The sequence below is a fragment of the Lissotriton vulgaris genome, chromosome 8, assembly GCF_964263255.1.
Source record: "Lissotriton vulgaris chromosome 8, aLisVul1.2, whole genome shotgun sequence".
Lineage (NCBI taxonomy): Eukaryota > Metazoa > Chordata > Amphibia > Caudata > Salamandridae > Lissotriton > Lissotriton vulgaris.
In genome coordinates this window covers 1,575,447,653-1,575,475,307 of record NC_141696.1, presented here as the reverse complement: position 1 = coordinate 1,575,475,307, position 27,655 = coordinate 1,575,447,653, and the positions used below count along the sequence as shown (strand labels likewise).

The 27,655-nt window shown below is 48.3% G+C and overlaps 1 protein-coding gene across 1 annotated transcript in view; it reads left to right on the top strand.

The window, feature by feature from the left end:
- Nucleotides 1-763: 763 nt before the first annotated feature.
- The window catches only part of RSPH1 (radial spoke head component 1), a 257,093-nt gene continuing 230,201 nt past the window's right edge, over nt 764-27,655 (top strand). Inside the window, exons 1-3 of the mRNA XM_086933563.1 lie at nt 764-960; nt 4,810-4,923; nt 18,729-18,834. Of these exons, the coding sequence (XP_086789689.1) occupies nt 904-960; nt 4,810-4,923; nt 18,729-18,834 (277 nt within the window). The 5' untranslated portion in view covers nt 764-903. The remainder of the gene's footprint in view (nt 961-4,809; nt 4,924-18,728; nt 18,835-27,655) is intronic.

Here is a 27,655-nt window from a genome sequence, read left to right as displayed (position 1 = left end):
GGCAAAGGGTTCCTGCGGCTGCGACACTAGGTCTCCGCAGGACACCCTTCACTTTGTTTTATTATGCCCTCTCTACTCAGAGCCAAGAAAGACGTTTTTAGTAAGGATCTTGAAAAATCAAAAACTGAAGCACGCCAAAGCAGCCCTTCTTTTTCTGCAAAAAGCATTAGATCCACATACCCTGCTAAGCATTATAAGCTTCATTAAAGTTGCTATGAGACTGAGGAACACCAGGGAAACAACCGTATACTCCACTTGAACGCAGTCTGAAACCCCCACTGACTGATGATGACGTACTGTTTTTTATACATGAATCTTTTTTTTAACTAAAAATTCTCTTAAAATTTTTTTAACTGTTTTTAATTGTGCTTTTTAAACTGTATGTATGTATTCTCTATGCACTTTAATGGTATCTTTGTAAGTACCGAATAAAGAAATTTTGACTTGACTTGACATAAGTAATCTGTAAACGTTGTCATTTTAAAAATATTTTCAGTAATTGATGAGGAGTTACACACCTAGAATGACCCCCTTGCTAAGACAGTTTCATCGCCCATCCATCACGCCGCACCTGCGGCCTCCCGACAGGCGCCTCGAACCCTGGTCCGAAGGCCGCCGCCGCCGCCAGGCAGCAACTCACGCACTGCGCAGGGCGGGTCTCGTGCCTCTAGTCCGTTCTCCGTGTCGCGGGCCGCAGCCGCCGCGGTGCATTGTGGGCGCTCGTTGCTATGGGCACGGAGGACGCCGGCCGACGGGTCTCCATGGCGACGGGACACCACGGTTGACCAGGGGCAGAGGAGCAGAGAGGAGAGGAGACACCGGGGACCTGGGGAGAGCGCCGGAGCAGGGAGAGCCCCCCCAGGACTGACCGCCCCCAGAGCACCCCCAGCCCCCGCGCAAAGGATGTCCGACCTCGGATCCGAGGAGTTCGAGGAAGAAGAGGAGGAGCCGAGCCTGGGGGTGAGCCGAGGGGACCCCCCCCCGGGATCAGAGGGGGGTCGGTCAGGGAGGGGGTCAGGGTGCGGGCTTCTGGGGTGAAGGGGTGACCGACCCTGAGTCTGCAGGAGGGAACAGGGTGCCTCATTGTCCAGGGGCAGGCTCTTGGGGGTCAGTAACGGGGGGGGGGGGGACACTCCACGGGGTCCCTCCCCCCCAAGTTAGGTGTGTGCCTGAGCAGCTCCAGGTACAGACCAGACTCTTCCTGACACATACAGAGCTCAGGGGGCATGACCTCAACCTCACTGCATGACATCACAGCGTCTGCAGCAGCATCTGTGACGTCACAACCACCCCGTGACACACCTACGACTATACAACATCACCCCGACTACATTGCACCACACAGACTCCATGACGTCAGACTGACAACATGACTTCACCGTGCCTTCAACATCCCACGGACGTGCGGCCTCACAGCGCCCTCATGACATCACACTTTCTTTCCGAAGAGGGGGGTTTCAAAAGACCCATAAGCTCCAGCTGCCCCCTTTCTGCCAGCCAATTAGTACAAAAAATATCGGACAAGATTTCATAAGCCGTTTCTGTTGTACTTATGTCCATATTATCTTGGGCAAAAACAAAGTATTACACGGAAGTACTCCACGAGAAGGACATGGTAGGGGTGTTTAGGGAACTGCTGCATGCTAACACAAGACAAAGGCACATAACACTTGAAATGATAACTTTAATGGGGAGATATATTCACAATCACGAATAAAGCTCCGGCAAGAAAGCGCTTGTAGCCGTGCGCTTTATAAGTGTTTTAACTTCAACTTCAACTTCATAATTAGCATTCTTGACTCAATAATTAAAATCAAAACATCAGTCAGAGAATTTAATTCTATTCCATTCTGGGAAGTCTAATTGTTTGTCTTTGCACTCTCCTTCTCTCCCTCTGTGTGTACATTCCTCTGGCTAGTCAGTGACCTCCTGCTCTGCTTGGCGTGAGAAAAGGGATCGAACAGGGTACAGAAGAAAGAGAACTGTGGAAAGAGAGATATAAGGGCTGTTAAGAGAGGCATGAGTTAGACAGATGCGGGAGGTAGGGAGAGACCTAAGCGGCATAGGGGAGCTCAGGAAATAAGATATGACAGAGGGACGACAGGAAGGATGTAGGAAGATGTATAGAGGGAGAGGTGAGATACAGAGGGTGCGTTGAATTAGAGGTGCAGCGAGAGAGAGAGTCGAGAGAAACAAGGTAATTATGGAAAAGACGTTGACTTAGAATGGTAGCAGGAAAGGAGGAAGGCAGCGAGAGGTGATGTCAAGGGAACAGGTGTAGGGAGACAGGGGATGTGGGAAGGCGGAGCAGTGAATAAATGGTGGTGTAATTTCAGAGGGTTGGTAGTGAGATGTATAGAGATGAAGCAAAGAGTGATAACGGAATGAAAAAGATGTTAGCTAGAGAGAGTACTGAGAGAGAGGTGAGGTAGAGAGTGACTAGGAAGTGTGAGGTCTCAGAGGGAGAGAGAGTTGAAGTGTCGACATGCAGAGGAAAAGGCGAGGTAAAGAGAAACATGAGTTAGACAGAAGGTCAAGTAGATGACAGAGGGCTACATGGTGGGGCGCTTGAAATACAGCACTAAGATGAAGGGCGAGGGGAGATGTAGAGATAAAGTTGAGGCAGTGAGAGGCGCTATAGAGGTAGAAGGTGGGAGATTCACACAGGTGCCTGCAAGTGCAATCACCCAGTAATATATATTATTAGTATGCTAAACGACTCGGACCCCCACAGAGAGCAGAACCTTTATCTACTAACTAGGTAGACTCTCATTATGTTTGGCCATATCACGATGACCAAGGGACTGTGAAACCTTAGATCGTCCCATTAGGTTATCTTTGTGAGGCCTAAAAGAGAATTACAACCGCAACCTTCTGCAACATAACCCGTCAGAAGTGGAGAATTCGTGATATTTATATTTATACATGGCAATTGTGGCCTGATTGCATATAATACTTATGGTCTACAACACAACCATTTTTCCTTGGTCTCCTATGGTCAGGGGGACAACAAAAGATCGCATTTATTCAGAACAGAAACAGAAATGTACTAGTACCACCAGCTGCATTGTATAAGGCGACTACAGAAGTCCACGCTCCAATTAGGAAACGTGAAGTGATCCCTATAAAGGATCGTCAATATTATCCCAGGGGCGATTTTACATACCCTCTGGTTCTGGCAGACAAAATTTATGTCTTGATAAAGGTGATCATAATTAGGAGTTATCACCGAAACGCGTCGACGCAACCTAAAGCGTATAATTTAAATCTCCAACACCATAATAGATACGCTGATTTAGTAGTGATACTACTCTGGTGATATTAGAGCGGAGAAAGAATATACAAATCTGTATCCAACAAATGTATGTTGTAAGTGTTCTGTCTGCTTGTAATTGTGCAGGTCGCAATTATTTGTATTGTCTCAATTTTATCTTGTTTTAGTTTAGGGATTTAGTTTAGTTATCCCTATTGATTGTTTTTTTAATATATTCAAATAAATGAATTTTTAACTTTTCCATATTTTGTTGTATGTATTTGTTAAGTCATAAGGTACAATATTTTATACCTGTATTTATCTGTGCCTTAAGGGAACCCTTTCTCTTACCTCATTACACAAACCCACCAACCTACAGGCTGTGTATACTAGGGATCGTATCAAGAAATGAAATACAGCAGGGATTGCACCAGAATATAAAAAGTACTGGCCCTACTGCCCATGGCCACCATGTATTGCTTTCCTTTATCAAATAAAGACACAGGGAATGTACCATTTTTGTCAGGTACAGCAGGCTTTCAGTCAATTGCTGCACTTTAGCAAATGCATCAAGCAAACAAACCATGTTCAACAGATATGGTATCAACAAAACAAATGCATCAGTCTCATTGTACAGCATTCAAATACACCAGGCTTTCAAACCACGAAAATTGTCAGTTGCCCCACTTTAGCAAAAACGTCAAGCATACAAACCATGTTCAACAGATATGGTATCAACAAATCAAATCCATCAGTGTCATCGGACGCCGTCCAAATACACCAGGCTTTCAGTCCATGGAAATTGTCAATAGCCCCACTTTAGCAAATACATCAAGCATACAAACCATGTTCAACAGATATGGTATCAACAAACCAAATGTATCAGTCTCGTCGTACGCTGTCCAAACACACCAGAGATCGTACGAGTAAGCTAAACGCATCAATCTCACCATCGATGTACACCAGGGATTGTACCTGTTAACCAAATGTACCAAGCCCACTGTCTACGTACAACAGACACAGTACTGATACACTCTACCTTGTTCTACACATGGGTCTCTCAAGGTCTATACAGTGATTCCACACAACACTACAATTGTACTGTATTGTTATTGACTGATAATGATTCGACATTCAACACTATGATTATCCGTACTGTTATTGACTGATAATGATTCGACATTTAATACTACAATTGCACTGTATTGTTATTGACTGATTATGCCTTGTAGATGTTGTAAAGTGCTCTGATAGGGGTTTGCCAGCACTATATAAAACTCTTTAAATGAGAATATAAAAAATCTCAAAGTATTAGTCCCCGTATGGTCCTAGATCAAAGGGAGTATTGCCAGTTAACCAAATACTCCATCCTTCCTCCTGTGTGTGGGCACTGGGGATTGTATCGCTTTACCAGTTGCGTTAACCTAACGGCCTATGGACACCAGCGCTCTCGCCAGAGAACCCAGAGCATTAGCCTTTCAGTCCTTTGAAAGAGGGACCTAATGACAGTTTGTTTCAAGGAGTAATGGAGTTTGTTGTTCTTTCCCTGTAACCAGGAGTATGAGGGGGAGCGTAATGAAGCCGGGGAGCGGCATGGACACGGCAAAGCGCTGTTACCCAATGGAGATACTTATGAAGGACAGTATGAAAATGGGAAGAGAAGTGGGCAGGTGAGTCTGGATGACAACGTTCTGCCTCAATGTCCTACCATAAACAGCTTCCTATATAATCAGATCTTCAAACTTGCATCTTTGGTCATATCTGTTTACTTCACTACAGGAAACATGGATGTATCCTTCAATAAACTGAAACAGGGGATGCAACTGACCAAGCAAAAAATAGGCAACTTCTTGGGGATCGTGGATGTAGGAGGGAGAGGGTATGAAAGGTATCAAAGTGAGGAAGAGCAAATAAGGTTAAGAGGTGTATATTGGCATTTCGAAGATAACCCGTGGCACTCAGCTCAGAACAAGAGGCAGGCCGGCTGCATTGTCAGGTTTTTCCACTGCCCAAAGTTTATTTCCTCAATCAGCACTACAGTGGGGGTTTCAAAGCACATGGCCCTATACAGAGACTTTGCTTCAGGCCTCTGGTCATGGTGGGAGCCAGCAGATCTGAGGCTCCCTTTGAGACATCTGTTGAACCGGAGGGGATGGAAGGGGTGGGGGGTGGTTGAGGGGGTGGAAGGAAGCCTTTCAGTAAAGCACATAATGGTTGAGGCTGAGGCTACTTCAGGCTGAAGTGAAGCTGACTGAAGGCTTGACCTGTATGCCTGTAGGGGTGAGGTTGCAGATAAGACTCTCAGTCTTAGTTTAGGCTCAGTGAAGCTTACATATAGGAGAGTCAGAAGCTGGCCTAGCACTGGTGAGAGAGCAGGTTGGTTAGTGAGAGGGGAGGAGTGAAGGTGGCAGGTAAAACCATAATGTGTATTTACCAAGAGAATGCCACAGATTTGCACCCCTAAAAGCCTCAGTGATTGGATGGCAGATGGTGCCAAGGAGGAATAGCTGAGTTCTGTTACCATTCAGTGGCACTTTACTGCTATTTGTACAAACCTGACTATCACTGAGGTCAGACCCTCTTCTAGGAGTGATGGGACCAGCTCTGCTCTTTCCTTGGGTGAATCTCCTGCTTGCACCAGCTAGTGGAGGCAGCAGGGTAAAGTGCGTGGATCACAAGCAGTAGAGTTTGGCTGTAGGTTGGAAATTAATCTCTTCAATTGGAAATGGTTTTAGAGGAACCAGGATCAGATACACTGAATTGGATATTTCGAGAGGCCAAGAATAACGTGTGCCCTGCGGTGTCCACGGTGATGGGCAGACTCAGGAGTATTAGAAGAGCAGGTGTGTGTTGTGTCCACCAGGGGGCACTCTATGGTCTAGGAGGCGAGACTTGCCACCATGCTTGGGTGTGGCACCTGACTGGTGGTCTCAACTACGGGGTTTCAGGGAGTTGTGGAAAATGAGCCCATAATTCTATCGATGCCCAGGCTGCTGGCGCAAACCGCCTCTTAGTTCCCATGTCGAATAATTACCAAATAAAGAGACGGGCGCTGGAAGCAGGAATCAAGAACAGAGTTTAATTCTCATGAGGAGAGCCAGTCATTTCGGACACGAAACACAGTGTCTTTCGGGAGGTGCTCTAACAAGTGAGCTGAGACTCTTGCTTTTATATCTTACAAAACACTTGATAAAACAATCAGGACAGTATGACGCAAAAGAAAGACATCCCTATAATCCTCGTGGTGATCCTACTCCACATACGTTCACAATGGGGACCCTTGACCTGCTGATAAGAGGGGAGGGCAATCACGCAGCTGAGTGTTTCGTAGGATGTGTACGCCTGATCATGGCCCAGGGGGTGGGGTGGCTAGGCATACAATAAGGGCAGTAAATGGTATCTCCTGGCTTAGGCGATGGCCTCGGACATGTGTGGTCAGCCGGACTCGGGGGAAGGGGTCATCAAAGGAGTGGTATTCATGCCTGCGTGGACAATCGAGCGCAGAGGGAAGGCTTGTCAACAGAGGGGCATTCATGGAAGGGGAGGAGGTGTTGGTCAGGCGCGCCCGTGACTCAAGGACAGGGCCTTGCAGAAGAGGAAGGGTTATGACTTGCCCATGTGAGGAGAAGGGAGGGGTAGCCAGGGTGGACACAGGGAGAGAGCGGGGGCAGTCAGGTGCAGCTGGGGAGGGCTACGTCAGCCAAGGCGAAAGATGCTTCTTCAAGGGGGAATGGGGGGGGTTTTGTGCGGGTCAAGCAGGAGAATCGTCTTTTGCAGCAGGGTCGCACAGGGGGAGAGGGTTTCATGGCCTACGCATAAGAGAGGGGGTTTAGGATATGCACAGGAGAGAATCTGGGAATTCCAATGGGTAAAAAGGCCATGGTGCCTAAAATGGCTGTACATATGCATAGGGGTACGGGCTCTTACTGGCAGGGTGATACGGTCAATAATTTACAGTATCCATGGTGCCCACAGGGAGAGGAGTGGGAGAAGAAGGGGAATGAATGCTGTCTATGTACATCAATTTCTTTAACTTTCACAGTCGCCCCTTTTTACATAACAGCAGTCATTTTTGCAACTGACGGGTTCACAGGTAGACAGGCATCGTTGATGAATTAGCATTTTGTTGATACTAACATGCGGCGTACAATCATAGACAGTTAAGGTGATGGGCAGAATGCAGTACATAGGAAATTACATTTTCGTTGTGTTCCTGACAATTAAACGCACTACATAGCATAAATCTTTCTAACTTAATAATGTGACCAATGAACAGTTTTGACCAGGTAGTTGAGAGCGGAATTCAGTTCAATACACAATATTTCTTCGTCACAGTGTCTTTTTATCAGCGAGCCATCACTGGTAGGCTCTAATCCGGGTACTTTCGTTGGCGCTGTTGAGCACCGGCGGTGGAGCTATGGGTCCAGCTCGGTTCTATCCTTACGCGTTGCAGGGTGCGGTCAGTCCTCTGCTGTTAGACCACAGTCCTGTTCCCTAAACAATCCGTTTGGCGGCGCCTTATGCTCGGCACCTATAGTTCTATGGCAACACCCTATTCCCATATGAATGCAGTTCTTTCCTTTGGCAAAAAGTCACGTGGGAAAGAGGGTGAATGTTGTTCAAATAGTCGATAGGAGAGAGTGAGAGAGCGGAGTTGGGTCAGAGTTCCTGGGACACACAAAAGGGACCAAGGGAGCAAAGGATAACAAGCAGGCAGGCCCATCAATCGGGCCCAAAGAAGGCGGACGGAGACTCCAGGCACACGTGGGTTAGCAGTCGGAGGGCTTCAAGGCGGCCCGTCATTTTTCATTTTCCACGTTGAAATTGCGGTCTCGTCCCGTATCTTGTTGCTCTGCAGCTCCACCTTTGGTCGATGTCATACGTGTCCCAAGATCTGCAGTCAGGCTGTACGTCACATCTGACCCATCTCCTTCGGTGATCGTGAATCTTTGAATAGGTACAAGACAACGTTTTAGAGAAATGGCAGAAGAAGATATCTACGCATATGAATTCCTCCCTCAATTCTACCCATTTGGGAGTTTATGCTCATCGGTCACAGTCAGAGGTCTATTACCAAGCAGTGCATGTGTCAGCATTCCTACTGAGTTTATGGCAGGTTTATTCATCGGCCCATTTATGATTCAAGTGAGGACAAGATAATATTTCCATCAACTGTGCATTACATCATTTTCAACATTAGCGGAGCATTTCCCTTCAGGACTGGCTAACCTTTTCAAACAGGGCGGGGGCGCTATCGTCGAGAGTCGGGCAAAACAATGTTTTCTCGAGGGTCAACAGCTACTCATGGTCATCATGTTTATATCCGGGACAGCAGCTGGGGTCTATCAATGGGGAGGGGATACTTCGGGCGCTCGCGCTTGGGTGCGAAGGGGGTGGGGCAATCTGGGCATTGGGGGTCAATCTAGACGTTGGCGTTCGTCTCTGAAGAACAGACATAAGGTGCCATTGACATACAGTTCCCCTATAAATGGCCAGATTTGGGGGACTTTAGTCGTCTTACCTGTCCTTTCCTTCTCAGCCAATTTAAGTTCATTCATTTTGCAGAAAGGAGAGGTAGTAATATGGCAAGTTACAATCATTTTTATTTCGGTCAATTTCGCTGAACACCTCCGTGTTCAATAAGTATCGAATCAGGCTGGTGCCGGTGGGGCACAATTTTACCAAAAAGATGGATAGAAAATAGGTAGACTCTCATAGAGAGTGAGAGTCGTCCGCAATCTAAACGAGCCATTCGGTACACGTATGAGATGTAGAGAGAGAGAGAGAGAGAGAGAGAGAGAGAGAGATAAGGGGGTGGCGAGAGAGAGAGAGAGAGAGAGACGTGTACAAAAATAGGTCATTTAGTGCGCTCACAACACGGAACAGCAAAGGTCAGGTAACACGCAAATACAGGCAGAGGGAAGACATAAATCCGTACATTACACACACACAAACTCAGACAGGGAAAACGGCACATGCATTACACATATATAAGACATTCACGGCAGGACAGGAAACAACAGGTGGCCAACAAAATCCATATTATATCCTACGTATCTTTTACTATCTTATTTATCTATGTGCTTAGCTCTTTCTACCCTTCCCTCCCTTTCCTTCTCGCCAGTTATGTCGGCCAGCGTTCCCAATTGCCAATACTTACACCTCAGTCGTTGGTCGGCCAGAAATTAGCCAGGTCGTGCTATTTACCCATGGTTGGATTTTAAACCATTTTTCAGTTCCTTCCTTTGGTGGGAAGTTCTCCGGGCTGAGGCAACGGCAAGTATTGATCGGGAGAACAGTCGGACAGCTTGGCTACATCTATAAGAGTGCGAAAAAAAGGGGGGCAGTGCATTTTGAACACCAGCAACATTTCTAATTCCCAGACGGGTGGTGCTGTGGTAACCCTTACCCGTATATTTTTCTTTGTCCTTTCCCTACCTAGTCAAAACGTCCAGTTACATTATTTAACGCGTCATTTCTAGTCAATTTTTCGTCATTCGGTACCTGTCCAGTTTCTATGTCAGTCCATCCTCCCAGTTGCTATGTCCTAAGGAGGAACAGTCATGTTTAAGTCTACGTCTTTTAAAAAGCTTTTATTTGTCATAAGGACCATGCTCATATTCCCTTCTTCCCCTTCTCATTGGCGGTTCGGTCATCGTCCTTCCATACATCAGCCAAGGTTCCGACGTGACCTGTAGAAGGGAGGAGAAAGAAGGGGTGGGGGGCAATATTCAAACCTCATCAGCATGCAGTAATCCGGAAATGTTTTTACCTACCACATACTCGACCTATCTCCACGTAGTGCATTTCTCTACTATCCCGGCGTTTAAGCCCAGAGGGACCAGTAATGTCAGACAGATAATCGTTGACGATCTGCGTATCTTACATGAGTTACTTGGTCGTAACCCCTTTTGATCGGGACAAGGGTGGCGGTCAGGTGGCATTTCTGTGGTGTCGTTTTAGGGCTTCTAAAGCACTTTTCCGGCTGCCTGTGACACATAGTGTGGCTGCTAAATATCGGGTCCTTTTTAACCTTTAACCTTCATCATACTTTCTCGTTGCTCACAGTAGTAATACATTCAAAACTCATTAATGCAACCGCTACAACTATGCTTTCGTTTTAAAAATACTTTTAATAAAAAGTGTTGATGTATAAATACAGGCCTACAACCCAGTGGACTAGCCACGGAGCAGATTGGAACTGTACATAGGAAGAACAAAGCTGGTGGCAGTTCATTGCATAAAGTGCGGCAGTGCAATAAAATCGTATTAAACTCCCCTACAGAGCAAACATGATGCATGTCAGTAATTCATCTTTAATAAATTCATAAATTCATTATCCAATGTTCATTCATTACCTAAATTACACCAATTCATTTTCCAACTCATAATCAGTACCCACCCTAAGTCAATTCATTGTCCAAGCACATCCTCAATATCCTTCATATCTACTTTCATTATCCAAAATGTCATATATATATATATCTCGGGGCAAAAACTTGCGCAATCAGGGTGCAACAAAGTTCATTCAAAACATCTCATTTTGTGTCGGCGCCATTTTGGGTGGGGTCAGGCAAGTTCCAGCATAGTCAGAGTGTCTCTAGTCTCGCATGGTTGGCCCAGAACCTTCCGTTGGTAGTTCAAAAAAGTTCTGTGCTATGTGGTTAACAGTCTAACAAATATGGACCATTAGTCAAAGAGTGGGGAGGGCGGCAACAATTTTCCTACCGGGTCATTCTGGTGTTCCTCCGGAACTGAACAAGTCTGTGCCATGGCTGCATTTTAGCCATTTCCAATCCGAGGCTGGCGCCGGCAGGAGTTGCACCGATGTCGTGGTTCCCAGCGAAGGGGGCGGGGGCACCCATGCAGGGGGTCGGGGGCCCCCCGGCTCTTATAGAATCTTCAAGGTCGAGGAGAGACGATATGGAGCGAGTGCCCGTCCTGGGCAGAAGACCGCTTTTTGATGTTGACCCTCTTTAAGCAAAGAGTGTTGGGGTGTCGCTGGAAGCCTCCACCTGGAGGGAGGTGGGGGAGGCTCGTTCGCGCCGCCTCCCCCTTCCAGCGACCCCGCGCCGTTCCTCGGCTCCGTCGCTTCGATATTGGCCGTGCCAGCCATTGAAGATGGGGGGGGGTGGTCGGCGGCTGAGGCAAGACAGCCCCCCTCTTTTCTCTTGACATGTGGCGGGACTACCTGGAAGTGTCCAGGGGTGGACACGTGGCGGGACTGCTTGTCACTATGCAGGCGATGGCATGTGGCGGGACTACTTGCAATCATCAGGCGTTGGGTGTAGCCGCGGCCATTATAGCACAAAGAAATGCCGTCATCCTCGCCTTGGCTTCGGCCTTCGACGAAAGCCGGATCGGGTGAGAGAGAGGGGCGGTCGGTGGCCGAGGCAAGACAGCCCCATCTCTCCCCGCGGCCTGCAGGGCGGCAGAAGAGAAAAGATGGAGAGGTCCTTGTCATTCTTTGGACCGCCTGCCCAACATCACCTCCTACCGACCGTGGCCAGGCGAGCCCCTCGTGCCTCGAGGCCTCGCCTTCCGGATGGGCGTAACCGCGGACCTGTTGCACTTCGGGAGCTTCCGGAATGGGGGTAGGTACCTATTGAATTGTTTCTATTTCGTGTGACCGTTATTTGGGCGTGGCGGGCAATGAGGCAGACATGTTGGGAGCAGGAACAGGCAGTGAAGCCTAGCTACCTCGTGGCTATTTTTTGCTGTCAAACCTTTTCGCCATTTTACATTTCTTATTACGAACTATTTCTAATGTTTCTTATTTTTGGTGAAGTCAAAAGCTCATCAGGGGGTTACTGACTTAGCCTGATTTCCTTTTTTTATTTTTCTTTCTCTTCCTTAGCGTGTTTCGAGCTAAAGCTTTCTGTTAGTAGGGAACGGTGATCACGTCATATTTTTATGTGTCCTTTTCACTAGGGGGTACTTCTGGACGGACCAGGCGAGTTCCCTCTAATAAATGGTCCGGGGTGGAACGAGATTATCGATCAAAAGGGGAACATATATTCCTTCATTAGGGTATCATCCTGGACAGACCGAGCGATGTACTTCCACTTACTAGGGTAGCCTCCTGGACGGACCAGTCGGTCTATTTCTACTAAATGGCCTATGAGTAGAGAGCATATGTCCTCCATAAGGGTAGTCTCCTGGGCGGACCATGCGAGCTACCCCCAATAACCAACCAGTGGGGAGTGGGTAGGACTGACGAATTCACAAAGGGGCATAACCTACCCTTTTCTACTTGCAAAGACTAGACAGAATATTTCTATTTCTCGTTGTTTGCAAATAGAAAATACCTCAAATGAAACAATTCCTGGAACAACAATGTCCAGGCAACCAACCAATCAGTGGGGAGAAAAACAGGCATGACGGATTACAACGGGGACAAATGTCTGCATTACCTGCCCTTCGCTATCCAAAAAGGAAGACAGAATATTTCTACTCGTCTCAGTTTGTAGACAGGGAAGATCTCAAAGAGCAACAATCGATTATTAATCGACTTCAAACAATTCAGTGGGGAGAAAAGTAGGCATGACGAATTACAACGGGGGACAAAAGTCTGCATTACCTACCCTTCTCTATCTGCAAAGAGGGACGACGTTCCTATTCGCCGCTGTTTGCAAACAGAGAATGTCTCGTTCTCAATAAGAGAACCAATATTTCAAGTAGCATTCAAAGCTAAATGAACCAATACCAACGATGCCAGTATACATATACCGGTTTTTAATACAATCAATCAGGTGGATAGAACCACCCTACCAATCAGGCGTAAAAACACCCTACTTAATCTTACCCGGACCGGACCATACGGATAGTTCTTCGACTCCCTCCTCCAGCGCCCGATCGTTCTCTTACTCCATGTAGCATTCCTATGGGATTCCAGTCAGGACAATAGGTCACTCAAGAGAGGTCCGTTCAGAATTGGTGAAGTTCTGTCGATCGGCAGCCGGGCGAGGGCCCTCTCAAGGCAGGCATACCCCGATCATTTAGATGTTCACTTCTTCGTCTGGATCTCTCTTATCGGACCCTATGTCACTGATGGACCCCGCGTTGGGACGCCAATTGTGGAAAATGAGCCCATAATTCTATCGATGCCCAGGCTGCTGGCGCAAACCGCCTCTTAGTTCCCATGTCGAATAATTACCAAATAAAGAGACGGGCGCTGGTAGCAGGAATCAAGAACAGAGTTTAATTCTCATGAGGAGAGCCAGTCATTTCGGACACGAAACACAGTGTCTTTCGGGAGGTGCTCTAACAAGTGAGCTGAGACTCTTGCTTTTATATCTTACAAAACACTTGATAAAACAATCAGGACAGTATGACGCAAAAGAAAGACATCCCTATAATCCTCGTGGTGATCCTACTCCACATACGTTCACAATGGGGACCCTTGACCTGCTGATAAGAGGGGAGGGCAATCACGCAGCTGAGTGTTTCGTAGGATGTGTACGCCTGATCATGGCCCAGGGGGTGGGGTGGCTAGGCATACAATAAGGGCAGTAAATGGTATCTCCTGGCTTAGGCGATGGCCTCGGACATGTGTGGTCAGCCGGACTCGGGGGAAGGGGTCATCAAAGGAGTGGTATTCATGCCTGCGTGGACAATCGAGCGCGGAGGGAAGGCTTGTCAACAGAGGGGCATTCATGGAAGGGGAGGAGGTGTTGGTCAGGCGCGCCCGTGACTCAAGGACAGGGCCTTGCAGAAGAGGAAGGGTTATGACTTGCCCATGTGAGGAGAAGGGAGGGGTAGCCAGGGTGGACACAGGGAGAGAGCGGGGGCAGTCAGGTGCAGCTGGGGAGGGCTACGTCAGCCAAGGCGAAAGATGCTTCTTCAAGGGGGAATGGGGGGGGTTTCGTGCGGGTCAAGCAGGAGAATCGTCTTTTGCAGCAGGGTCGCACAGGGGGAGAGGGTTTCATGGCCTACGCATAAGAGAGGGGGTTTAGGATATGCACAGGAGAGAATCTGGGAATTCCAATGGGTAAAAAGGCCATGGTGCCTAAAATGGCTGTACATATGCATAGGGGTACGGGCTCTTACTGGCAGGGTGATACGGTCAATAATTTACAGTATCCATGGTGCCCACAGGGAGAGGAGTGGGAGAAGAAGGGGAATGAATGCTGTCTATGTACATCAATTTCTTTAACTTTCACAGAGTGGCCATCAAACTCTTTGGTTGAGAGTCTCTCCGTTATTTTATCAGCACTAGGAAGGTTGAAGATGAGATGGGCACTGGTTAGAGGTCGCCTGGGGTCGCAGCTGCGACTCCTGGGGCTGCCCTTGCAACCCCTGACACTGCCTTTGTGACCCCTAGTATCGGTGGTAAAGACATCAGTCCCAAAAATACTGGGCGGCCTACTCTTAAGGGCGTTGGTGCGCCACCCTTGTTTCCTGCCCATGCTTTATTATACTCATAGTAAATAATAGTTTATTCTTCACTATTAGTCTAATAAAATATGGAGCACCAGGAGCTGGAATGAGAGCTCCAGTTGCAGATTATGTAAGTCAAAGAAAAGGTTTTAAATGTATGTTGTATGTGTGCCTGTGGGTGAGAGCGTGTTTGTGTGCAGAGAGTCTGTGTTAACATTTGTCTGTATGTGTAAGCATGTGTGAGTGAAAGTGTGTGGGAATCAGTGACAGGTAGTTAGTGAGAGTCAGTGACAGGTAGTTAGTGAGAGTCAGTGGCAGGTAGTGAGTGAGAGTCAGTGACAGGTAGTTAGTGAGAGTCAGTGACAGGTAGTTAGTGAGAGTCAGTGACAGGTAGTTAGTGAGAGTCAGTGACAGGTAGTTAGTGAGAGTCAGTGACAGGTAGTTAGTGAGAGTCAGTGACAGGTAGTTAGTGAGAGTCAGTGACAGGTAGTTAGTGAGAGTCAGTGACAGGTAGTTAGTGAGAGTCAGTGACAGGTAGTGAGTGAGAGTCAGTGACAGGTAGTTAGTGAGAGTCAGTTACAGGTAGTTAGTGAGAGTCAGTGACAGGTAGTTAGTGAGAGTCAGTGACAGGTAGTTAGTGAGAGTCAGTGACAGGTAGTTAGTGAGAGTCAGTGACAGGTAGTTAGTGAGAGTCAGTGACAGGTAGTGAGTGAGAGTCAGTTACAGGTAGTTAGTGAGAGTCAGTGACAGGTAGTTTGTGAGAGTCAGTGACAGGTAGTTTGTGAGAGTCAGTGACAGGTAGTTAGTGAGAGTCAGTGACAGGTAGTTAGTGAGAATGATTGTCAGTAAATTTGAATGAGTCAGTGAGTGAGTAAGAGCGAGTGGAAGATGGTTAATAAGAGTGACTGACTGCAAGTACGTGAGTGAGTGAATGTGAGTGACATGGGTAAGAATGCAGTATCTGCTGTTGGATCTGGCAAACTGTTGGTAATTCTTTGCTTATACAAGCACGCAGGAAAAAGATTGCTTCTGGCAAACTGGAAGCAATTGTTAGCATGACAGGCCCCTGTGACGGAAGATTGGCATTGGCATGCGGAAGGTAATCCTTGGCATAATGGTCACCAACCAATGATAAACTACTGGTACTGACATACCAGACGCAATTCTTGGCATACGAGGCCCCCGTGGAGAAATGCTGGCACTGGCATACTTGAGGAAAATGTCGGCATGGGGGACACCTGTGGCGCGGGCTCTTTGGAGATACATCTTGACATAAGAGAGGAAACGCATGACCTATTGGAGGGGTCCACCATGACATAACACTGGCCCTGACGTACTAGAGGTAATTTAGAAGTTAGATATCTTAATGGCATTAATTGCAACATTCTGACACTGGCATACATAAGGGTGCACCCATGACATGTGAGGGGCATACATGCCCCTTGCTGACCGCGCTGCTTCGCGCCAACGGTGCCTGACTCCAAGATGGCGCCCTTGGGGACACGCTTCCTACGACCGGCAGCCACAGGCTCCAGGGATACCAACGCATGCCAGGGCCGATGAACCCACACACAACTCTCCGGGAACCAGCGTGACCGCATCCATAGCATCAACACGGCCTTCACCCCACACACTCAACGCCACCACCCACATTGTGCTCAACTGGGCTCTGGTGAGAGGCCCCTCCTTCCCTTCAAACCTTGTTTCAAACTTTGCTGCCTCCCATCTCTGCCTGGGCGCCTGTGGTCTTTCTCCCCTGACCCTCTGGTCTCCGGATTGATCTCCTCTGCCCCAGCTCCTCTTGAACGATGAGGCTGCGACTTTGCTGCGGACTGCCCTTCTCCCCCTGGACCTGCTGGCTATGTCAGCCCTCTTCCTGAACTTTCGGACTCGGACCTTTGTGCTCCCCGCCATTTTCTCTGTATGACTCGCCTCTTCTTCTACCTTTCTCCTCCGCCATTTTAGCGTTCTCTGACCTCCCCCTCTGTCCTTTCGACTTTCCTACTGTCTCTCCTGTTGCCTCTGACACACTCCTCACTGTCTTATTCACCACTATCTGCTTCCCTTTCTCGTTTATCTCACGTGCCTGCCCTTCTCTGTGACTCTTAGAGCATATCCAGTCCTATCCCTTCCCTATGTATAAAGAGATAACTCTAATCACTAGTATATGCAGTAGACCTTTCTACTCTCTACCATTCCTATGTGACTCTTAGAGTATATCCATGTCTATCCCTTCCCTATGTATATAGAGATAACTCTAATCACTAGTATATGCTGTAGCCTATGTGACTCTTAGAGTATATCCATGTCTATCTCTTCCCTATGTATATAGAGATAACTCTAATCACTAGTATATGCAGTAGACCGTTGTGCTCTCCACCATTCCTATGTGACTCAGAGTATATCCATGTGTATCCCTTCCCTATGTATAAAGAGATAACTCTAATCACTAGTATATGCAGTAGACCTTTCTACTCTCTACCATTCCTATGTGACTCTTAGAGTATATCCATGTCTATCCCTTCCCTATGTATATAGAGATAACTCTAATCACTAGTATATGCAGTAGACCGTTGTGCTCTCCACCATTCCTATGTGACTCAGAGTATATCCATGTGTATCCCTTCCCTATGTATATAGAGATAACTCCAACGACTAGTCTCCTATGTGACTTTTAGAGTATATCCATGTGTATCCCCTCCCTATGTTGATAGAGATATCACTGGTATAGGCCTAGAGTATATTCATTTGTATCTCCTCCTTGTGTGATTTTATCTCTTGTACATTTGCAATTTTTCTGTTGTACCTTTTTTGTAAGGCATGTAATCCTAAGTCCGTATGCTTTCAACTGGTTCTTATGTAATGCAAAAATTTGCAATCTTTTTACGCATGTAACCGTCAGTCCTTATGTTTTCAACTGGATCCTATGTAAAGCGCTCTGACACCTTCGGGTAAAGTTTGCGCTATATAAAATTGCACAAATAAATAAAATAAATAAAATAAAAAAATTGTTGAGGTCATGTTTAAAATATGGGGTCGCCCAAAGCATGTTCTGAAAACAATGGGGTCAACTCCTCTAGCGCGTCAGATTTCGGTGGCTTGGCACACATGAAAAGACTTGAATAGGAATGAGTGTCCACTCCGAGCCTGTCGCCTTTCAGCTCATTTCTGTGATCATTGTGCTTTTTACTACACGATTTGATTCCATTTAATTCAATGTTGGCTCATGGGGAGAACCCCCAAATCCTCCCAGAAGAGATCGGGCTCCCTACAATTTAGGGCAAGTATTACTTCCCACCACTTTCAAAGATCATGTCAGTGCCCTAATGTAGGTCATGCAGTTATGATCATTATGCAATGTCAATTACTGTGATGTCTTCAGAGTTGCTGTCATGTGGCACCACTGCCTGAGTCAATTAATGTCACTTCCTGTGCTGTCAATAAGGTCAACGGGTGTGTGGTGTCATTTGGTAACTTGATGTCCAGGAGGGAAGGTTCTTTCAGGACATGGATGTGGTATATTTGAAGTATTGTGGAGAGGGTCATTCTTGAAATGATGGATTCATTATCATATGTTCTGAAGGATTGCTTTCTTGGGGAATATTTTGGAAACAACCATGTTTTAGAGTTGAACATAAAGGCACAGAGAATTGTTTGTATTAGGTGTCACTACACAGAGTGTATCTGCCCCTGAAGCTGATTTTGTATAGTGATATTGTAGATGAATTGTGGGTTTGGCCAAATATAATGTGGTGGAAATATCAAATGAAAAGAAACCAGAGCTCCACTTAGGTGTAACGTTTAGAATTCACCTGGACAGACATCCTTATCATGGTGGATTTGAAGTATTGTGTAAAGAAATCTGGAGAAATAACAAGTATAAAAATGTTCTACCAATGAAAAATATGCACCCAAAACGTATTTGACATTTTTATGCTTGCCACACTCGCTGGCCTCCACCGTACATCAGTCTTCAGGTGTTTGCCTCAGTAATGTGGGCATGTTGACCTTCACCCTCTTCCCTGGTGGGAATGAGAAGCATTTTAATCATTTCCTTGTTTGGTATAATCTGTAACCAGTGCTTTGTCTACCACAGGGAACCTATCGATTTAAGAATGGGGCGCGGTACAACGGAGAATATTCCGAGAACAAGAAGCAAGGGCAAGGCGCGTTCATGTATCCAGATGGATCGAAATATGAAGGTACTTATGGGAGCTGCAAACAAGGTTTAAGGGAAAACATAGTATTTAGTGGTAATTTTTATTCTTCTTTAGTAGGCAAAACCTAGTGACTTTTGGCCGCTCCACCGGGCATAGGGAAGAGATTAACATTTAGGCTGAATGGGTACGTAGTGATATCTGGGTGTGGCGTTATAAGGTGGATGCCCACATGCTGGTGCTAAGAGTTCATCCATCATGGGGCAGATAGGGGCAGATTGGGACAGTGCGGTCATAAACCTGGGGCCTCCAAGTGACTGTCAACCAGTACACATATTGGTATTCCAAGGCTCGACTAAGCAAGTAAGTTTGAAGAACTGTGAAGAGCCTTTGGTTCCACTCAGAGGGCGGGACTTAGCACATTTCAAAGGCGCAGGCCTTGCACAGCAAAACTAATCCTTACGTGTATTGCGTGAACATATGACCCCTTAAGACTTCAAGGCGCTGGGGGCCGTTGGGGAGATTAAGTCAGCTATTGCCCAGAGTCACATGATGCGTAGCTGAGCTGCCGCCAGGGATCGAACCGTGATCCCCACACTTCGGAGTCAGCCGCTCAGGCCGCTGCACCACACCTGTCTCCTCTGCTTCTGGGTTTGGTTTGATGTGTTTGAACATTAATGGACAGGTTGGTGAGGTAACCCTGAGGTTGGGTTCCTTCATGGTTTAGTGTCTTCTTTCATTATGTGGAAACATCCTCTGGTTATCTACATGAGTATTTTTGTGTCTGGTTGATTATGTTTTGTGTGATGGCTCACGTTGCAATATATTAATGGATTTTAAAGCAATTTTAAATAACGCAAACCATATGTCAGGGATGTCATAAACCACATATCTGGCATATTAAAAAGCTGTTACACGTTGGATATTGCTACACTGTTGTACTTAAACATATAATAAACCGAAGTGCCAACAAGATCATGGTAGGAGATGGTAATATAGCTCTAATTACAGTGAGAGAATATAAACATATGTAGGCAACCCACATTTACAACGACATAATATAGATACATATGAACATTACATTACAGGAACTGTGTTCTATTGTTAAACGGGGTAAAATGTGAAATGCCGAACAAACAGTTTTTGAACGAGGGTTCATCTGGTGGTCAGGAACGATAGAGTTCCAGATTTTGTAGGCACTCCTTAAAAAGTCAGTGAAATCATTTTCTCAGTGGCGGCTGGTGGATTTTAAAAGTGGTGGGGCGAAAATGTTGTACCGCAAAGTAATAAGCGAGCGTGCAAGCCCGAACTGCAAAAGGAGGGTGGGGGGGCAAGAATAGTCCTGTCTTTGATGTAGTGGTACTGGTTTGGAATCATGTCATGTTGTAAATATTTTGGCAAACAAGCTGCATTTCAACCAGGCTGTAGAGCCTATATACTGTACATTGGAAAAATCCAATAACCTGTGTGAGATGACTTCAAAAACGAAGTTGTAAATTACACTGGGGTGAGAGAAGTGACCCAGTCACAACTCAGACATGTTTACTTACTTTATGGCAGTGTAGGCGTGCGTCACTTTGCTGGAGGCAGTTAGTCCTATGCTTAGGTGCACATATTGGAGTCATGCTGCCATGCTGAATGGGCAGTGTGTGCTGATGTGATCAGACAGAATGGTTGCATAGGGTGGTTCAAGTGCAAAAGAGGGAGTCTAGTGAAATGTGGTTTACACAATCAGAAGATTTTTGTACTGCGAATAATACATAAGGGGTTATTTCAAAAAGTACATCCCAGCATCGGAGACAGGGAGGAACAAATCAAAATACTCTTATCTTCATATTTCACTTCACTTTATAGAAACATTATTTTGTGCCGTTCATTATTTTTGTTAAGAAACCATTTTATAACACTGCCGGCTAGATTGTTTTCCTAGTTCAAGTTTTTCATCAAAGCAATAACAATTTATTTCACGCCACCAAGGGTAGCGAGGTCACAGCAGACAAGATGTGACAACTACATGTTAACACAAACAGTAAAACGACGAGAGAGAGAGAGATGAGCTACAGACGGCCTCCAAAACCAATACTTTCACTAAGCATTTGTCAGTCTGCACAATAGTCGTCAAAGATAACCTGTTTTTTAAAGATTAAATGCACCGGATGTCGGTTTAGTCAGAACCAGTCCCTGCCGAGATCCCTGTGCAAAATTTGGCCACAATACATCTCTTCTTCGCTGGATTCAATCGACATCAATGATGTGCTTGCTCTGCTCCATCAACATTGGGAGCGGTGTTATCTAACCCAGCTGCTGCTTCTCCAAAAGCCATTTCAGTCACCAAGGCCTGAACTGCTTTCTATGGCCTCAAACTCAGAATTCTGGCAAGCACATGTCCACATCACAAGTGGAAAGAAAATGCAGGGGGACAGAACACATCAACATTCAGGCACGTAACTGTACTGACAGGAATACACGGAGAAAGATTTAAAAAAAAATGTTTTATGGGAATGTTTGCATCTCTTATTTTTCTTTTTGTACCCAGACACAAGTCAGAAAATGAAATAAATCACAGTCCTCGAGACACAGACCTCTATTCAGACTCCGAGGGCGCTTTGCCGGCCCCAGAATCGGATCTTTAAAGCAGCCAAATATTAAAGGAGGCCTGGCTGGAACTGAGCGGTACAGATGTCCGGAAGGAACTTACAAGGAAGGAGGATCTAGAAGTAACGAGGACACGCCGTTCTGCTAGACTCTCTCCCGTGACGCAGATGCATGCTGTTTTAGTACAGACCAGGCCTGATTGTCAAGCCCGAACAACAGATACCCCCTGCCTCATGGAAGGTCTGGACACACCCGAGAGAGTGGGGGGTCTCGCTGCAGAGGGGATGGGGGGAGGCGGGATAATTATAAATAATAGAATTTTCAAACTTACCTGCTTCCCGCCTTTAAGTTCCCAGCAGACAGACTCCCGATTGCCGCCGTCCTACTTTCGAAGAATTCCCAGGGTGCTGCTCGTCAGCAGGAAGGCTGCAGGCAGCCTCCCTGACCCTCCCCTCCATGGCAGCCGGCGCTGATTGGTCCGGCCGGCTGCCCTAACCTCGTCATTCTTCCAAGTCTGCATTGAGCAGAACGGAGAGTGGGAGGAGGCTTGGGGGAGCGGCTTGCCCACTGTTGCTAATACTGTCTGTTTGGACAGCCTCTCAGGCTGTCCAAACAGTCCGTATTCACAACAGTGGGCAAGCCACTCCCCCAAGCCACTCCCCCTGCCCTGAGGCTCGACTCGTAATAAGGAAGTTCTGCTTCTGCAGTGCTGACTGCTTTCTCGCCGTGCGAGAAGGGCAGGCAGAAACAAATGGTAGTTATAAATAAATAACTACCATTTGTTTCTGCCTTCTTCTCGCACGGCGAGAAAGCAGGGGGGGCGGCGCCCTAACATGGTAAAACCGCCACTGCATTTTCTGATGTTTGAAGACTGGAATTTCAAGCATGATGGCGTTAGGACCGTGTAGGGAGCTAAGATCCACGGAGGTCGTCTTGTACGTTAGGAGCCAGAGTGTTGAGATTTGACTTGAAAATAATCCTATCTTCAATGGGTAGCCACTGTGGTTTGGTGACAACAGCTGTGATAGGTTCAGAGCTCCTTGTTTCTAACTGCAGCTTGTGAGGCCACTTTCAGAGGTGCAAGGTGAATCTTACGAAACCCAGTGTTAGACCTGTCAGCCCTAGGGTGGTCTTTCCCTACTTTTTTCGCCCCTGCCTCATTTTTCCCAGCTTCTTTTTGTTGGCCCTTAGGTCTTCGGGCACCTTTTCATGGCTAATCCATGTTAGGGTGCAGGTGCTCTCTACTCCAAACATGGCTGCCACTGGCCCCTGCTACTGCAGCGTGGTCTATTAGTGTAGCACCCTAGTTGCCAGGAGCTGGCTGGGACCCCATACATTGTTGCAATACCAGCCCTGTCCATAGGTAGAGTGGGGAAGCTCCTGGAACTTTCCAGAAGAAAGGCGGAGCCTATTTTTCCCGCCTTAGAGAGTGGTCACCTGACCTGGGCATATACAAGCAAGGGAGGGAACTTTTTCTAGTCAGTTGGGGCATCACTGACCTGGGGGACCCACGCAGGAGATTTAGGCGGGAGGGCCTAGTCAGGGACTTATGCCACTCGGAGTGACAGGATTTAGGTGCTGCCTCTTAAGCTGAGTGAGGTATCCTAGGCTAGCCCCCTGATCTGGCCGAGTGGTAGGGGAACCCAGGGACCATCTTCAGTGACCTGAGGAAACTTATCAAGCCTCCAACTCAAGCCCCCCCTCTTCAAGGAACCACCTCATAAGGGCGCAGAACCATCCAAGCGCCGAGAAGACTCCTTGCCCTTCACACAGAGACTTTTGGGGGAACGACCAGGTACTGGACTGTGCTGCCCTGCGCACTCCCTGCCTCCATCTGGGCCTACCCTGTCCTGCCTGCCTCCCCCTGACTGAGTTCTCTGGTTTCTAACCTGCCTGCAGTCCCTGCTAAATTGTTTGGAAAGCGCTATAACCTGCTCCCCTGTCCAGCGCTGTATCGGAGACTGCCTGCCCTGACAAGAACTGCTGGGGGTGCCTTCCTTGCCCTGCCTGCAACGAGCGCTGTGAAGCCCCTCCCAAGCGATGGATTGCCCCGGGTGTGCGCCGACTGACACTGCCCCATAGTGCTGTGAAATTCCCTCGGCGCTAGGCCCTTCCGAAGAGCGCCGTATCGCCCCCTTCAAGCGCTCACCTGGCTCGGCGTCAAGCGCTGTACTTTGCCCCCTGAGGCGCCTGAGGAGATCTCTTCGCGGCCACAGTACCGCACTCTCGACACCACCGAGGCGCTTCCGGACGCCAACACTGCTGCCTGCCATCGCCGGGTGTGTCCTGTAGCCCCAGCGGTGACTACGCCGTCATCTTGCCCGCCTCAGCGGCCCCCGTATGCCAGGAGAGGGCCGCCGCACCGAGTACATCAGGCCGCGCTAGGCCTGAAGCCTCCCAGGCCCACATCACCTGACATCACATCACCATTGGCAGCCACCGCTGAGCCCTTCTGACAAGGCCCGGCGCCCGGGGAAAGCCGTGACTCAACGCAGAGGGGAAGCCCTGGAGCAGAAGAGCCCCCTCCGACTTGTCCCCCCCCCACCTTCTACTGCCTCGCCCCCGGTGCTCCATGTCAGCTCCCTGCAACGCGCCGGGCCGAGTGAGGCCCCCGGTAGGGCGGAAGCCCCGCCCGCCTTCCTAGAACTGTCGCTAGGTCCCCGGAGGGCCGAAGACACCAAGTAACACCCAGGGGAGGAGGGCGGAAGGCCGGTCAAGGCCCGAGTTCGCCCCTCCCCCGGGAAGAAGTGAGACTGGGCCCTGTTGGCCCCAGTGTGCCTCTAGCGACTACAAGACCCTGAATTAACCGCCTTTGCCTGGAGTTAGGCTTGCCGTGGATTAACTGTTTAGACCTGGTTACTGGTTATGCATGAAAACAGTCGCATGCTGCATTAACTGTTCATGCCTGATTATCTGCCGATTGGTCCAGCAGTGGACTAGCCCAAATGCAGTGAATTACCTGAAATGACCCGGTTGTTCTTACAAGATGAGAGGTGAATACTTGCGGTGTAGAGCTTACTGAAATGTTGATTGTTTAGCTCTTGCCAAAGGGATTGATGACCGGTACCTCTACTTAATGAAATGTTTGGTGGCTTGAATTACTTGAAACTTTAGACCAATTCTGGAAAGGTTATTGCGACAGGCTGTGTTCTCTATTGATTAGCTGCTCGAATGAAATGCTTTAATGAAACGCTTATGCATTGATTGCCTTGATCTGAAGCCTATATAAAAGACATTGATTTTCAATCACATGTACTGGTGTGGTCTCCATTATTGCGCCCACGTCTGGTCTCAGTGGATGAGTGTGCGATGTAGCTACTTTACACGTAAGCCCCTGGCTGCCTACCTGCTCGAGCCAAGCTACCCCCCCGGGGAACTGGTGGTCCCAGTTCTTACACCCAGGTAGTAAGGAGTTTCTGTAATCCAGCCTACAGAGAACTAAGGGCCTAACTTAGAACTCAGTGGAGGAGTTACTCCACCGAAATATAAATCCAAAAGTATCCTATGGGATTAATATTTCGGTGAACAGGATATCTGTCACTGCTGTGATCCAGTAACCTGTCTGTCGAGATCTAAATCAGACCCTCTGGAGGTCACTCTGATTTCGTTTGGATCACAAATAACAGCTTTTTGGTTGCAGTCCGATCGCCATCTACTGCTACGATCCAACCACCGCATTACAATGCATACGAGCTGAGGCAGCAGGCGGAGGGACAATCTGACGCTTTCAGATGGGCTTAAACAGCCCGTCAAAGGGTCAGAATCTCTACAATAGGAGCCGAGCCTACTCCGGCACCGCCGTAGAAATTACAACATCGCTTTCTGCCGACCTTTTCATGGCTGTTCGCCTACAGTGAAAAGGCAGGTGAAAAATGACTTTAGGGGCCCGCGAGGATTATAATGCACTTAATAGTATATGGTTTGGCATTATCCCGGAACAGCTTAGGGAGTTGTTTCCGACAGCTGCAGACAGGCTCAGCTCATGCCAGAGCTCCATCTCACATTAAACCACGCACCCAGCCTCCAGGATTGATGAGGCCTTTCATAGGAGTGGCTCACAGGTTTATATGTGTCCAGATATAGGTTTAGATATAGGTATACTATATCTAAGCAAGGGGTGATTACACCAACTTGCCCCAGCTGAGTGATCAGCCAGTTGTGTCAATTTAAGAACCAGCCAGGGGTGGCAAAAGCTATGCTTCAGCCCCTGGTAGGCCTTGGTGGCACCTATGCCCTGAGCACCTATAGTGCATGGTACAGGGGCTGACAAGGAGTCCATTTTCCAATTGGGTTATGTACCTATAGTACATGTATGTGAATTTAGAGAGAGAACAGCAGGCTGGGGGTCTGATTAGCAGGCCCACAGCCTCAGTAAGTCAAAAACCAGAGAAGCAAAAAGCAAAAATTGGGGAGACCATAGGATAGCAGACCCTACTCTCCTACACATTGCCATTAGCTTAATCTCTCGCAAATGTGGGACCTATTGTACCCTACGGAAGAGCTCAGCAGACAGCAATTACTACCACACACACACACCCAGAGCCACACACACACACCCAGAGCCACACACACACACCCAGAGCCCCACACACACACACCAAGAGCCACACACACACACATCCAGAGCCAGACACACACACACACCTAGAGCCACACACACACAGAGCCACAGACACACACACACACACACACACACACACACACACACACAGAGCCACACACACAGCCAGAGCCACACACACACCCAGAGCCACACACACACCCAGAGCCACACACACACACAGAGCCAAACACACTTACACACACCCAGAGCCACACACACACACACACACCCAGAGCCACACACACCCACCCAGAGCCACACACACCCACCCAGAGCCACCCACACCCACACCCACCTAGAGCCACACACACACCCACCTAGAGCCACACCCACCCACCCAGAGCCACACACACTCAGGGGGCAGGGAAGCAAGCACAGCGAGGGGGCAGGGAAGCAAGCACAGCGAGGGGGCAGGGAAGCAAGCACAGCGAGGGGGCAGGGAAGCAAGCACAGCCAGGTGGCAGGGGAGCAAGCACAGTCAGGGGGCAGGGAAGCAAGCACAGCGAGGGGGCAGGGAAGCAAGCACAGCGAGGGGGCAGGGAAGCAAGCTCAGCGAGGGGGCAGGGAAGGAAGCACAGCGAGGGGGCAGGGAAGCAAGCACAGCGAGGGGGCAGGGAAGCAAGCACAGCGAGGGGGCAGGGAAGCAAGCTCAGCGAGGGGGCAGGGAAGGAAGCACAGCGAGGGGGCAGGGAAGCAAGCACAGCGAGGGGGCAGGGAAGAAAGCACAGCGAGGGGGCAGGGAAGCAAGCACAATCAGGTGGCAGGGAAGCAAGCACAGCCAGGTTGCAGGGGAGCAAGCACAGCCAGGGGAAGGGGAACCAGGAAGCGGGGGAGCAGGCACAGCCAGGGGGCGGGGAAACAAGCACAGGCAGGGGTCAGGGAAGCAAGCACGGGCAGGGAAGCAAGCACAGCCAGGGGGCAGGGAGGCAAGCACAGCCAGGGGGCAGGGAAGCAAGCACAGCCAGGGTGCAGGGAAGCAAGCATAGCCATGTTTCCAGTGCTTGGCTATTCTGAACAAACCATTGGTGTACGGCCTGCCACTCAAAGGAAAACAACTCCCAGAATACCTTAAATAGCTAAATGAAACCTCAGAAGTAGAAACATTATTTCCTGACTACACGAGAGAGGCTGCAATTGTAACTGCGAGGGACAAATACCACCTGAACCACACAGCGCGGATCCCCTACAAAACGACAAAGTTAAATTGCCCCTGTCCAACTACCTTGCCAAGTAGCGATATTTGCTTAAAATGTTGAAAGTGACTTTGCATGTCAGAGTGTATTCCTCAATATCTAAATATAAAAATACAAGCACACAGATGTAAGCACATAGACTCTGGGCAATAGCTCGCTTAATCTTCGTGACGGCGCCTTGACAGAGCTACAGACCTCCACGGCTACTACTTACACACAGGTACTACTCACAGGACACGTGGTCCCAGTACCTGTGCCTCACAGCGCAACAGCACCTCCACGGCTACTACTTACTCACGGGCACTACTCACAGGACACAGGATCTGTGGCTCACAGCACGGGCGCTCTCAGCTCCTACTCACGGTGCGTGCATTTGCACAACCACTGCAGAGAGCCGACAGCACCAGCCACAGTACGCGCTGAGCCCACACAAACACTTCTTAAAGCCCCGACACTGGCCTCAGCACGCAAACAC